The sequence below is a fragment of the Saccostrea cucullata genome, unplaced genomic scaffold (assembly GCF_032062105.1).
Source record: "Saccostrea cucullata isolate Sc308-1 unplaced genomic scaffold, CSIRO_AGI_Scuc_v1 ctg2806, whole genome shotgun sequence".
Classification (NCBI taxonomy): domain Eukaryota; kingdom Metazoa; phylum Mollusca; class Bivalvia; order Ostreida; family Ostreidae; genus Saccostrea; species Saccostrea cuccullata.
The window spans coordinates 32454-46002 of NW_026920864.1; the positions used below are offsets into that span (position 1 = coordinate 32454).

General features: G+C 31.6%; 2 protein-coding genes across 2 annotated transcripts in view; both read left to right on the top strand.

Moving 5' to 3' along the window:
* Window positions 1-13549, top strand: part of LOC134258524 (multiple epidermal growth factor-like domains protein 10) — a 49853-nt gene that overhangs the window by 18178 nt on the left and 18126 nt on the right. Inside the window, exons 12-15 of the mRNA XM_062741086.1 lie at window positions 1216-1353; window positions 3097-3234; window positions 8911-9039; window positions 9391-9528. Of these exons, the coding sequence (XP_062597070.1) occupies window positions 1216-1353; window positions 3097-3234; window positions 8911-9039; window positions 9391-9528 (543 nt within the window). The remainder of the gene's footprint in view (window positions 1-1215; window positions 1354-3096; window positions 3235-8910; window positions 9040-9390; window positions 9529-13549) is intronic.
* Window positions 3096-5532, top strand: LOC134258526 (scavenger receptor class F member 1-like). Its single transcript, XM_062741089.1, has 6 exons — window positions 3096-3234; window positions 3478-3615; window positions 3833-3970; window positions 4093-4179; window positions 4929-5052; window positions 5200-5532. Exons 1-6 carry the CDS (start codon window positions 3156-3158, stop codon window positions 5378-5380), a joined length of 747 nt encoding a protein of 248 aa, XP_062597073.1. The 5' UTR covers window positions 3096-3155; the 3' UTR covers window positions 5381-5532.

Below are 13549 nucleotides of genomic sequence, written 5' to 3' on the forward strand. Positions count from 1 at the left end.
ATATATATCTCAGTTGATTCGATACGCAAGAGCGTGCTCTACGTATGAACAATTTCTTAAACGAGGTAAATTATTGAAAAGCAAGTTGATGAAACAAGAATATCAACAGTCTCGTTAAAAGTCATCATTTCGTAAATTCTATGGTCGATACAATGACCTTGTCAGCAAATACAATTTATCATTGAGTCAAATGCTGACTGATGTTTTTCATTCCAATTGTTAGTCAATTATTTATACACTGAATTGACGATGGATTTTTTCCGTTATTTCCTGATCCTGACAAGGAGCACACGGCGGGTGTGACCAGTCGGCAGGGGATACTCTTTCCTCCATGGCACCTGATCCCACGCATTATTTCGCACACCATAGACTTTGATGCATAGTAAAAAGAAGACCATTTACGTTTTGAAAGCGTTCTTTCACTTAATAAAAAGAATGACAAAATTAAGAAATTACAGTTAAAAAATTTAATTACATTTTATGTTTCCGATATTGAAGACGATTTTTCAAATGATACGAACACTAACGTCGTAATAGAGTTTTCTTGAAGTTATGACTAAGTTTATCTTTTAAAGCTTATGAAAAGCTTAAGGTGACGCTATAAAAGCTCTTTAAGAATGGGTAATTTTTTGTAATAAAAGAAAAAAGAAAATAATTATGCTCTTGAAATTCTAAACAAAGAAATTCGAGAAATTCTCCAAAGCTTTTATTATATCCTTTGTATTCGCTATATATTGTAGTACACTATCAGAACAGGAAGATTCGTTAAGATGACTTCTCTAAAAACAGGACAGTAGAATTTTTGTTTCTTATATATAAATATGTAAAATATTTTAATAGTATTTCTCATCGTATATTATGGTTTGATCAAAAAGTCTATAGTAGTCTTCGTATAATTTGATTTAAAGTGCGAAAAATATACATTTTCCTATATAGCCTAAAGTAAGTGTACCCCTATTTAAAGACCGTCACTGAAAATACCTGGACGGTAACTTAGCATGCATACTGAAGTCAAAATAGAGAGTTTCTCTATTTCACTTTTTATGCAAAACAAACTCCAGTCGGCTCCCGCAACAAATGATTTTATTGCACTGTTAGGGATACATGTATATAGTAAAAAAAAAGTATTTTAATAAGCGTGTTTATAATTCTTCACTAAAAAACTATTTCAAGATGTGTTTTGGATTTGATCATAAAAATAACAATATCTTTAAGAATGTGACAATGGATTTTTTGGCGACGCCTGTAGGCAGACTTGCGGCCAGTGTCTTGGGAACCCACCGTGTCATCATATCAATGGTTCCTGTCCACAAGGATGTTCTGCCGGATACCAGGGTCCTCTTTGTAAGAAAAGTAAGAATTAGGAATATTTGGTACACTTGCTAAAAAATGTAAACATGGGGCAAACTTTAAAATAATGTATGCTTAGCCTCTCTAGACTCAGTGTAAAAATATTTCGTCGTTAGGTGGGGAAAATCTTTTTTCAAGAAAAGGTTAACATATTTGTTGACAAAATATTCAAACAAACAATATGGATGTTATTTTGCTTGTTTAATGTGGCGCTTCTGGCCGCGGTGATCCATTTGCTGGGGCTACCACAGGGCTGCCCCACAATCAACAATCAATACAATAAATGTGACGACCCAAATCGGGCGGATCATGCACTGGGTAGGTCACAAGTGCATGAACGTCACCAATGCAATAATCAATCAAATTCAATCAATCAATTATTAATCAATCAGTCAATCAATCCATTCCAATATCAATCAAGTTAATTACTTGTCAATCAATCAATTATTAATCAATCAATAAATCAATTCAAATATCAATCAAGTCAATAAACAATGGAATGAGCATGAATATGTGTTGCACTCGTCCAGTTGCGTTGAGGTGCGACGGAATACGCAAACACTTGGAATTTCAACCGCAACAAGGCTGAAGTGGACGCTATCCCAAACAGGCAGTCATCACGGTATAGGTAAAACAGAGACCTCATCACCGCGACATTGGTTGATGCAGACGCAATCCCCAACAGGCATTCATCACGATAAAGGTAAAATAGAGACCTCATCACCGCTACGTTGGTTGATGCGGACGCTGTATCCAACAGGCAGTCTTTGCAGAACACGCAATCATACAGAATTCACTAATGCAACACAAGTTGATGAAAACGCTGGACGAAGCAGGGCACCATTAGGGAATATTGGAGCACACGATTATCACTGCAACATAGGCTGTTGTTGACGCTGGGCCAAGCAGGAAGTCTTCAGCTACAATGACATAACAAGAACAGCAGTATTTGTTCTAAAACAAGAGGAGGGTGGGTGGGGAAAATTAAAACATTGCAACAATTCAACTTCACAAAATTTTCCATGACCTTACCGTTTTATTGATTTATCGAAAAAGGAAGAGGAGGAAACAACTAAATTTTAGACTAGTATATGTAAACGGACCTAAATTATCCGGATTGATAGGTTGGAACTAAGGGTTTATAATTATATATCTGAAAGGGACTTAAGATATCCGGAATGGAGGGACATACGGTTACTGAAATAAACTCACCTATCCGAGACCAGGCTCATATAAGTGGTATTGTATAATATTTGATCATGTAGGATGTATAGGTTTTTTTTTAACAAAATCAATTCCGACTCCAACTTTTAAAGGTATTTCCTTTTATATCGTATTGAGATAAATTCACAAATAGTACAAAATGAGGTATCTTGCTGAGAAACAGGGGTGTTGAGAGAGGACCTGACTTGCAAAACAGAGACGAATATAATAACTCTTTTCCTTTTTGGTGGACATCAGGTTATGTAAGATGAAATCAAATTAATTAGTTACACAAATGTGTTAATAACTATAATCTAAGAGAGGTCAATAGGGTTTTAATTGACAGAAACCGATTGTTTTTAAACATTAATGCCTATATGCCATTTAAACGAAAAGTGGGTCAGTGAACTGAATAGAGTAAATAATGCCAAAGTCAAAGGTTAGCAAAACGCAATAATTCCTACGATTATTAGCCTTTTCATATTAATCCCCCCTTTTTTTGGCAAGTATATATCTTTCTCAATTCTTATATTCTAAAATCAGAATGTTACAATGGAACATTTGGACCTCGGTGTAAATCACACTGTGGAAACTGTACAGATATGGAGGATTGTGATCACGTGACCGGATATTGTAAAGGAGGTTGTAAAGATGGATCAAAGGGAAATAAATGTGACACAGGTATGAAATATCATTCATTTAAAAAAACATTTATCCTTATAGTGCGTTTTTAAAGCATTCATTCAAAAAACATCCTAGTAATTCGTTTATCACATTAAACAGTCTAAATGGCAATTGTTTATTAATATCCATGATTCAAATTATGAATATTCAATGTCATTGTCATTGATTTGTTTAATTAAAATTGTTTTAAACTTCGTTATCACATTTATAGTATCTTTATTTCTGTTTAAACAAACACAGTTTGTCTTGATGGCACCTATGGTTCGAATTGTACGGAAAATTGTGGAAAGTGCAGAGGTCCCAAGAGTTGTGACAAGGTGTCAGGGTTTTGTTTGAATGGCTGTGAGAATGGATATTTCGGAGAAAAATGCATATTACGTAAGTATTCTAATCGACTTTTGAAATAGCAAGCTGGGTTAATGATATTAAAATATATGAAATCAGCATTTCAAGGCCAACCATTTTAAGCACGTCGACAAAAAATGTCAATAATAAATTAAACTTTTCTACAAAAGAGAATGGGTATCCCTTGGCGGGAAAGGAGAGGAGAGTTGCAAAATGAAAGATAATATTCATTATTCTATTTCATATGAAGAATGTCCCAATGGAAAATATGGATACATGTGTAATTCATCCTGTGGAAATTGCAAAGACATAAGAGATTGTGACCATGAGACCGGATATTGCAATGGAGGTTGTGCTGCAGGATCAATGGGCGTGAAATGTGACGAAGGTTCTGTTTTAAAAATGCCACACAATTGAGTGTAATGTTTTTGTATTTGCTATTTGAAAGATTTTATATCATCGTTTTTCCCAAGGATTTAAATTTTTTTGCATCAAACCGTAATCTTTCAGAATGTCCCTTTGGATTTTACGGGGAGGAATGTTCTGAACGTTGCAATCTGTCTTGTGGTTATAAATCTGGACAGCAAAGTATATCAGGTTGTACAAATTCTACCGATTACATTTAAAATTTCATAGAGCACAAAGATCCTACCAGGTGTACGAAAGTTTATTTTGTTATTATAGTTATAATTTTTTATCTTCTTTATATAACTTTATGTTAGAATCCGTTTTCAATAAGAATAGGTCCATTGCAGTCTTCATTTAAAAATATGCAGGAAATCCATCACATGAAATATTGCTTAGATTCTTTTACAGAATTGACTAGTGAAATCGTTATAAGCATTGCCAGACTGTATCGATTGTGTTCTTGGACACTATTCGTATAATGGTCAAACGCATGTACATGTAACCCATGCAGAAAAAAAAAATGTTTGTCTCTAGTCCGTAATTGTTTTGTATTGCAGTATATGAATCGGTTAAAAGTCGTAATATAGTCCCAGTAGAGTGAATTTAGGAAAACATGAATAGTTTGTTTGTGATATGTGAGATGAAGCATCATAAAAATAAAACATGAAATTGACTGCATGATATTACTACTGTTGTTAATGAAAGTTGTTAAATCTCTTGTTTTTCCCTTAAGGTCAGACATGGAATATTATTTTGTCTTATATGTAAAATCATTGTTTTTAAAAGAAGTACTTTTATTTGTATCTAACAAAAAAGGTAAACATTTGAAATATTGATCACAGGGAGATTTCATTGTTTGAATTTTTGCTGAACTGTTCTAACAAATTGTAGAGAAATATAAAAAAAACGTTAATAATGAGATTGTTTTATTTTATCAGAGGAGACAAACACCTTTAAACTTACTTCTGCAGATGAAAACAAAGATACCGTGTATGCTTTGGGAGCTACACTGACACTTTCCTTGCTAGTGAATATTCTATTTGCCGCAATGTGCTTTATTAGGTATGTTGTTCTCGCAAACATTGTAGAAAATCTAATCCTTAAAAGAAAGTTTTAAAAAGCATTTACGAATAGTTTTCAATAAAATAAGATGTTCATGTTCGTAAAAGAAATGTTTCGATTATTTTTCCATGATTTTCTTGTCTGTAGATTTCTTTTGAAAAGAAAGGATGAGATTAACGGTAAACCATCGCCGATGTATGTAAACGTAAGCGGAAGACTTAGACAAGACAATCGACCTTCAGAAGAGATGGAGTTGGACCAACAAAACGTGCAATATGAGGCTCTCGCGGCCCCTTCCCAGGAAAATCATTACGATGCCTTACAATAAAGAATGCCTAAAATTGACCACATTGTAAAATTAGTTACATGTATAATTAATAACAGCTATAGACGATTTTCTACATCTTCAGCAGAGAACAACTGGATTACAAAATATATTAAGGAATAAGCTTCTATCGGAAACTTACATTGAAAGTTAATATTAAGGTCAGGCGAGACGTTCCTCAAAATCTGTTTTGTATATCTTCGTAATGTATGAAAAATATTCAAAATTTTAATAACATTCTGATTTCTAAACCAGTTTCTAACCGTTTTTAAATAATCCAAACACTCAAACATTTGAAATTGGAAAGTTATTTTTCTTCCCCACAGTATTATATAAGAAAAACTACCCCTGGTATCTTGCAGAAATGCCTGGTAAGGTACCTCAATTTTTTGTGAGTAAACATGTTTAAGTAACAACACTTCAATGACAAACTCTTAGAAAAAATTATCTATTATAAAGGAACGTCTGTCCTTAATGCTGATAATTTTTCTGACAACAACGAATAGTCTGTGTATTCTTTTGAAACTAATTTTCTTTATTTCAATATATCTGAGTATTAAGATTTTCTCTCTCTTCTCTCTGTGTTTTCTCTCTGAATATTGAAAAATGTTTATATCTGTAACATGTTATATAAACTGTAAAATCACATATTTTCGTGGGGTCAAATTTTTGAGGGTTGAGAAAGAAATATCGGTTTGTTGGAATTTGGTTTCAAGGTTAGAAAAGGCTGAGTATGAATGCATATGAAATTATATATTTCGAAGCTGTCATGTATTCGAGGACCTCTCCATACCTAGAAGTTAACGAAAATTACAACCCCATGCACACACACAAATAACAGAATCACATTTTTTCAAAGAGAAACAGAAATATATTAATGCATATGAAAATTTTATTAACTTTTTCTATTTTCTACAATTAAAAATGAATGTATACATCCATCGATGCTACTTATTGCAGAATGTGCAATGTAAGCTTAAAAGTTTTGTAAAGATCTAATTTATCCCATTTTTTTTACTTTTTTCTGATTAAGTTTTAAGTAATCATTCAAACATATTGTTATATGGGGGATTGGACCTTTGAATATTGCATATCAATCACAGGCTGATGGTGGAGTGTTATTTTTAGTGATGTAAAGTAGCATCCAGTTGTAAATTTATTAGAAATGTTTTATTTTTCATGTTATTTCAATATCTTATCGTTTACTTCAGTTATTGGTACAATACACATTACACTTCGACATTGTTGTGTAAACAAATGCTGCTTTTGTATTACTAGACAATCTAGCGAGATATTGTTGAACAGACAGTAGGGAACAATGATACTAAGATGTTATATGTCAGTTTTTCATCATTATCTACCATATTACGACTGTAATTTACTAACGTATTTCAGCATTATCACATGTGTTGTAAATTGGGCGCCTGCCATCTTTCTTACGAAGAAAATAGCCATGTGATATCAACATTGTTGATTTACAATCGATAAGATCGAAATAACACTGTCCGTGTCGTCAAATTTTATAATTGATAGTTAAATGTTATTTTATTGCAGTATTGAACCATCATTTAATTATGTTTTATTTAACGAAATGTTTTGGAACTTGAATGTGTAGCGTAATACTTAAAATTAATGCAATATTTAAAAATATTCTTCTTTACTCCATGGACATCAAGCAGTCAAACTGTTTTATTTTAATCAGCAATGAGTCCTCTACCAAAATTGTGATTTTATTATGTATCAGGGGTTCTAATAGGGCGGGGCTATATATATATATATATATATAGTAAAATGCATTATTATATCTTTGAAAAACTTCTTCTCTGCTCCTGGGTATTAAATAAACTAACTAAGTACATAGTTATGATGAGCAATAGTGCCTCTACCAAAATTGTGAATTTTATGGCCCCAGGATTGGTTTTGTTTTAGGGTGGGGCTCAAATGATTATATAGTGAAATTGCATGAATATATATATATATATATATATATATATATATATATATATATATATATATATATATATATATTTATATTTTCAGTTTTACAAACGCTCAAGGTTTTGAATTTTTAGAATAAAAAAATATAAAAATTTTTTTCTTTCCGATGTCAAATTTGAGTCGGGAGAGATTTCAAATTTAACGAACTCGCACTTCCGGTTTTCAAGAATCACTGAGAAGATAGCTTGGTTTAGTGTAAAATTCATCGATACGAGTGCCATTCAAAACGTTTCACCCGTTCAAAGGACAAATAAAATGCTGACGACTTTGTTGCACAATTAACATACTGGTGAGATAATTACTGTATTCGTTTCAAAAGTATCTGTCTGTAAATTATTTTGGCCCCAGGTTTTAAACTGCCCGTGGTAGCTATAGGTTGCATATTGTTATATTTCAGCGACATTGTTTATGTCTCTGTGAAATAGCTTACAGAGAAGCATGAATTCTTTAGAAAATGGTTGCTTATGTATCAGATGTAATGAATAAACTAGGGAGAAGTTAGGTCCATTTGAGGAAGAAATAAACAATAACCTGTAGAAAACAAGAAATAAAAAAATTTGATTAACTGAATTGTCTATTAAAAGGCAAGAATATACAAATATATACAGGCATGTAGTATCATTTGTATCAGCTAGAAAAAATATTTTACACAGGTCCAGAAAAATACACTTACACTTAATTAAAAAAAATGTTCACACTACTCCCCAATACTCCCTGTCTGTTTTATGATATGAATTATAATTTTATGCATCAAGTAAATTTTAGAACAATGTCTACACATTCACCTAACACATATTAAAAAAAATGAAGATATATTGAAAGACTTTTAAAGAATTGATTTTTAAAAATATATTTTGACCAACATCACAAAATTTATATAACTGGCCCAAACTGGCAGATGATGAAATAAGCAATTAAATGTTAACAATATGAGAGACTTTCCTATTTGTAAGCATTATGTGTCCAGTGGTATTAGGAGCCTATTAGAATAGCATAAAAAAAGAATGTACAAATGTTAATAATTGATTTATCCAAAAAAAATTTTATTTCCTTCTCCTTCGGGACTTTTTTTTTCTCATGTTCATAACTAAACCTAAACAAAAAAAAAATGCTGGCCTTATAATGAAGAAAAGGGCCTCTTTCAAAATAGATAATTTCAGGGACGCTGGGTCAGGGATACCAGAGGGGTACTTTGACTAAAAATAAATTAATGCTTTGAAATCTGCCCTTTGATAAGCAATGGTGCCTTCTTCAAAATTTGTGAATTTCATGGCTTTTGGATTAAAACGCAAACCAAATACAATCGCTGGAAAGTTGTTACATGATATTCAGGTGACCTATAAGGCCCGTGGGCCTCTTGTTTAAATTAATTTCCGTTATTTTGTCCAATTATTAACTACTTAAGCTTCAAATTTGCGCTTAAGAGTAAAAAAGAATCCCCTACATATCTAAATGTTTTTTTATTTTTCCTGAGCCGGGAGAGGACAAGTTTCAATTAAAAAAAATGGCATGATTGGTATTGCTTTTTTTTTAAGAATGTGACGGTGGTTTAAACTGCTCCAAGACATGTGGTCACTGTCGTGACGACTCACAATGTAATCATATCAATGGAACTTGCTTTACAGGATGTTCACCCGGATACAAGGGATCGTTCTGCATCAGTGGTGATTTATATTAATTAATCTTTATTTCTTATTAAAAACAAAAATCAGGCATGAGCACTTTATACACTAAAACATGTTCCAAAACATATCAAAAGTAAAATGTCAATATTATCTAAATTTTAATGTACTTTCTGTACATAATTCCTGCGAAGATAAATATGTATCTAGAAGTAGCAACACACAAATATTTTTGAACGAACTTTTCTCAAAATATGCCAGTGTTAATTATAAACTTCAGATCAATGCCTTTAAAACTACTCTATACTTAATATATATATTATACACAGCTGCAGAAAATCAAAGGATCTAAAATGAAATTTTATAATGAATTTCCTGATTTATATTACTTAGAATGTAATGGTGGAATGTATGGTGTAAACTGCAGTCAGACCTGTGGAAACTGTCTTAATGATTCACAGTGTCACCATGTTAATGGTACCTGTTTACAAGGGTGTTCAACTGGATACAAAGGATTGCTTTGTACACAGCGTAAGAAACCTTCTTTCATCATTCTTTAAAGTAGTTCTTCACTCGCACTACGTCATTTACGAATAGTAGAACCGGAACCGCGCTTCCCTTTTCCGAGATGTGATTTTTTAAACTATATTGGTTTCACTTTTACTTAGCGTTTTAAATATCCTGTAACGATTTTGCTCCAAGTCGCTCGCGTCAACAAACGTACAAACACTACAGTTTTAAGGATAAATTAATTAAAAAGAGAAGGCTGGGAAAAACTTTGGGTTGACAGAAATAATTAGTTAATAATATGATATTTCTGTGAGTGATGCATGTTCTATATGCCTCTCCGATAACACGGACCACGAACTTGCTACATCAGAACATGTATGATTTGTATCATACTAAAAAAAACTGTTGTCGGCGGCCAAGTTGAAGTTAATAGTGATAATTCGGAAGAAAAGTAATGACTACGATTTGACTTAGACAATATATAAGTTTTAGTAATCAAACGTTACAAAATTTACTTTGAATAATAATAATATTGTATAAGACGCATACCCCCCCCCCCCCTCCTCCACTTGCTTACCCACGAATTAATGCAAAATTATCTTTTGAATAGAAGTATATGACAAATGTTGATTCACTGGCAGCATACTTACTTTCCTGTAACAAAATTATCCACTATATGTGAGAATCAGTCAATCACTTTCATTTTCATTGTCTCCAATTTACAGACAAATGTGTTTTAATCAAAGAGTAAAATAAGATAAATTTTAGTGACAATAGGTATTGGGTGTGTATAATTATTGTTTTAAATATGTACAACTTTGTTTATACAAATATACACTCCAAATGTAACAGTTTTACAGGAAAATAAGGCAATATATTACTTCTGGAATATGGAAATTAGGGGGGTACCTTTAGTGTAGAGCTCATACCACGAAAGGTAATGCGTCAACATATAATTTTTTTAAGCTTAAAAATCTTTTTCTTAAATATTATTTAGTAAAAATAATACAATTTTACGAAGTTTGAGTCCATGATTTTTTTTCAAATGACCGAGATTGACCTGTGAAGCATATTATCTAATATTAAATTTTAATACGTTAGCCTAACAAAGTGCATCTATTTATAATAATTCATGCAAAAAAATGATTATATATTGTTGACTAACATATTTCTACTCTCTTTAGGGTATTAAAGTCGAATATTTAGACTTGAATCCAGTTAAATACAACAAGATCTAGAATAGGTAAATTTTCACTATTTTACATTTCGGGGTATATATTCCGATAGGCATTAGCGGAAAAGTAAACATGTTGACATATTATTTTTCTTGTATCTATCCATTGCTGGGATGTATGTCTATCTTTTAAAAGCAGATTTTTTAAGATTGAGCCCATTTAGTGCCGATTATAGAACTAACTTAAATTTAAATTCTTTTAATTTATTTTATTCTTTTCAACACTTTATTTTAAGATTACCGTATTTCGTTTCCCTTTTGAAATGTTGATTTTCACCATATGATCAATGAATAGGGATCATATCAAAAAAGAATAATGACTACTCTATTTTTGTATATAAACAGAAATGTATTTCGTCGATTAATCTCTTTTCCCGCAGTCTTAGACATTGATTATAAATCAAAGCGATAAAGGTCTGTAGAAATTCAATCATACGTATTGACTGTAAACCACTTCAAACTCAAATTGAAACATAAGTATGAGATCATCTTTTGTTTTTTTTAACAAATACTCATTTTTTTAGTTATTTCACTTGACACTGCCCAGAAATGAAGAATAAATATAAGACTGCCGTCATGAGAAAAGGGCCCTTATCTTTTGACGTCACAATGCTCAGAAAACGACGTCAAAGTTGCGGTATGTAAACACGGAAAAAAAAAAAATGTCAACTGCGTTTCGTGACCTAGAAATAAAATTGGATTTCAAAGTGTAACAAAAATTTGAAATTTGATGCGGACATTTTTAATAGGTATATAGTATGATATTATTACTATCTAACTCATGAATTTCTTCATAATCCTGTTAAAGTATTTTAACTTGATGTTGATATACGCGACATTGGACATGCACATTGCTAGGAACAGCGATTAAAACGATTTCTTTTCATGACTAAATTAAAGATGCTGCATATTTGTTTTTAAGAAATTTCCAAATGCATAAATTTTAATTCATGTTAAGAAGTCTTAATATTAAAAGGTATATTCCATGTATATTCCATGTATATTTTTTTAAAGAGAGAGAGAGAAAGAGCTAGCGAGAGGTCTATGCACTTGTATTATTACCGTTCTTATAAGCGCTTCTTTTTTTCTGAAAAAAAAAACATAACCTCTCTTTGACTGGATATATATTCTGGTAACATGGGAGATGCAATTAAACCTTCTACATCAACAATAAATGATTCTTTACTAAATCAACAGTAAGAGAATATTTTAATATTATTTGGAAATTGAATTAGACGTCACTACGTTTTCAGCGAGTAACGTCAAAGTTATTTCAGAGGCGCGCCTTACTAAAATGCCTATAAAATACTGAAAAAGTGAGATATTTTCAAAATTTATGTATATTTGCATTCAGAAAGAGTTCGGTTATCAAAATTTACCAAAAAGTAGATTTATGAAAATTTGACCTTAAGGGCCTTTTTCTCGTGACGGCAGTCAATTAATGTTAATTTGTATTGACAAATATTTTTTAATGTAAATTAGGCACATTAATCTATTTGTCAATATTGTTAGGTAAATAATTGTTTATAGGAAGAACATTTTGTGTAGAATACAAAATATTTTTTAAAAAATATTGTTCTGTCGAATACAAAATATTATTTCATAAACATTGTTCCATTGATTTTATGTAACTTTTATATGTATATAAAAAATTACTCTTTTAAACTGTTCAGGCAATTATAATAGTACACATAAGCTTGTAAATGTATTTGCATGGATTTTCTTTTTTGTATTTCAAATTTCTGAGAAAGTAAGAAAAGCAACAATTAAATGAATTAAGGCTGTTGTAAAAAAAAAATGAATCTAATCTTTCGAAACTTTGCCCCATTTTAAATGACGGACTAAAATATGTCGATTAAAAACCCTGTTTTAATCTTCAGGAAATAATATTTCTTAAATCAATTCCGGTTTTCCATCATATTATCACACCCTCGCTTTAGATGCGTTTGCTTGTCGGAGAGCCACTATGGTGACTATTGGGAAATGAAGATGAAGCCGCCTTACGATTTGCAGACCTTTATTTCTCGTTGGGTCGGATAGTATCAGGGACGTGTGCGTCCGGATTCCAACTCTCCAATTGCTTAGAAAAATTTGTATTTATAGACATAAATGTTATTTGATGATTTTGAGTAACATATGACATGAGTTACTTGATTTACAAGTAGATTTAAAGATTATGATTCCAAATACAGTAAAATTACTTTTTCATGGGATCAAAGTTTCATGGTTTGAGTAAAAAGTCTTGGTTCGTTGGATTTGAATTCATTGATGAAGAATTGTCGAGTAGTTACATGTATGTATGTAACATTTTCATTTCGTGGTGGACATGAATTCGTGGGTATCTCCATACCTCTAAACAACATAAATTAAGCTCCCACGACAATTTGTGAATTCATAGTTAACAATAATTAAGTCACACAAAGCACAGTCCACCTGGTTATATCATTCATGGCTCATTAAGATAATGAAACATTCAAAATAGATAAATCTGATAGATTGAATCAATTATGACAACTCATTAACCCCTTCACTTCCGTACCGGTCAAATTGACCGGTGGCGCGTTAAAACACGACTTCGCGAAAATAAGATATCCGCATTTATTTTATGGTAGCATGAAGGTATATAAACTATATATCACCTTTTTTGAAATTTTCTCTACTTTTAAAATATCTAAAAAGATTTTGTCTTGATTGCCGGTATTTAATCGATTTTATGTTGTGAAGACAAACGTGACTTTTTGAAAATGGCGTAATTTTCCAAAGCAATTGCCGATTTTCCAGACGATTGACATTTTTTTCCTGATTAAC

What these genes read in the sequence shown, in the direction of transcription:
- LOC134258526 (XM_062741089.1), top strand. Translation starts at nt 3,156, where the DNA reads ATGGAGGATTGTGATCACGTGACCGGATATTGTAAAGGAGGTTGTAAA. An exon ending in CGGAGAAAAATGCATATTAC is followed by an intron (nt 3,616 to 3,832) that starts GTAAGTATTCTA and finishes TTTCATATGAAG; the next exon opens with AATGTCCCAATGGAAAATAT. An exon ending in GCCGCAATGTGCTTTATTAG is followed by an intron (nt 5,053 to 5,199) that starts GTATGTTGTTCT and finishes TCTTGTCTGTAG; the next exon opens with ATTTCTTTTGAAAAGAAAGG.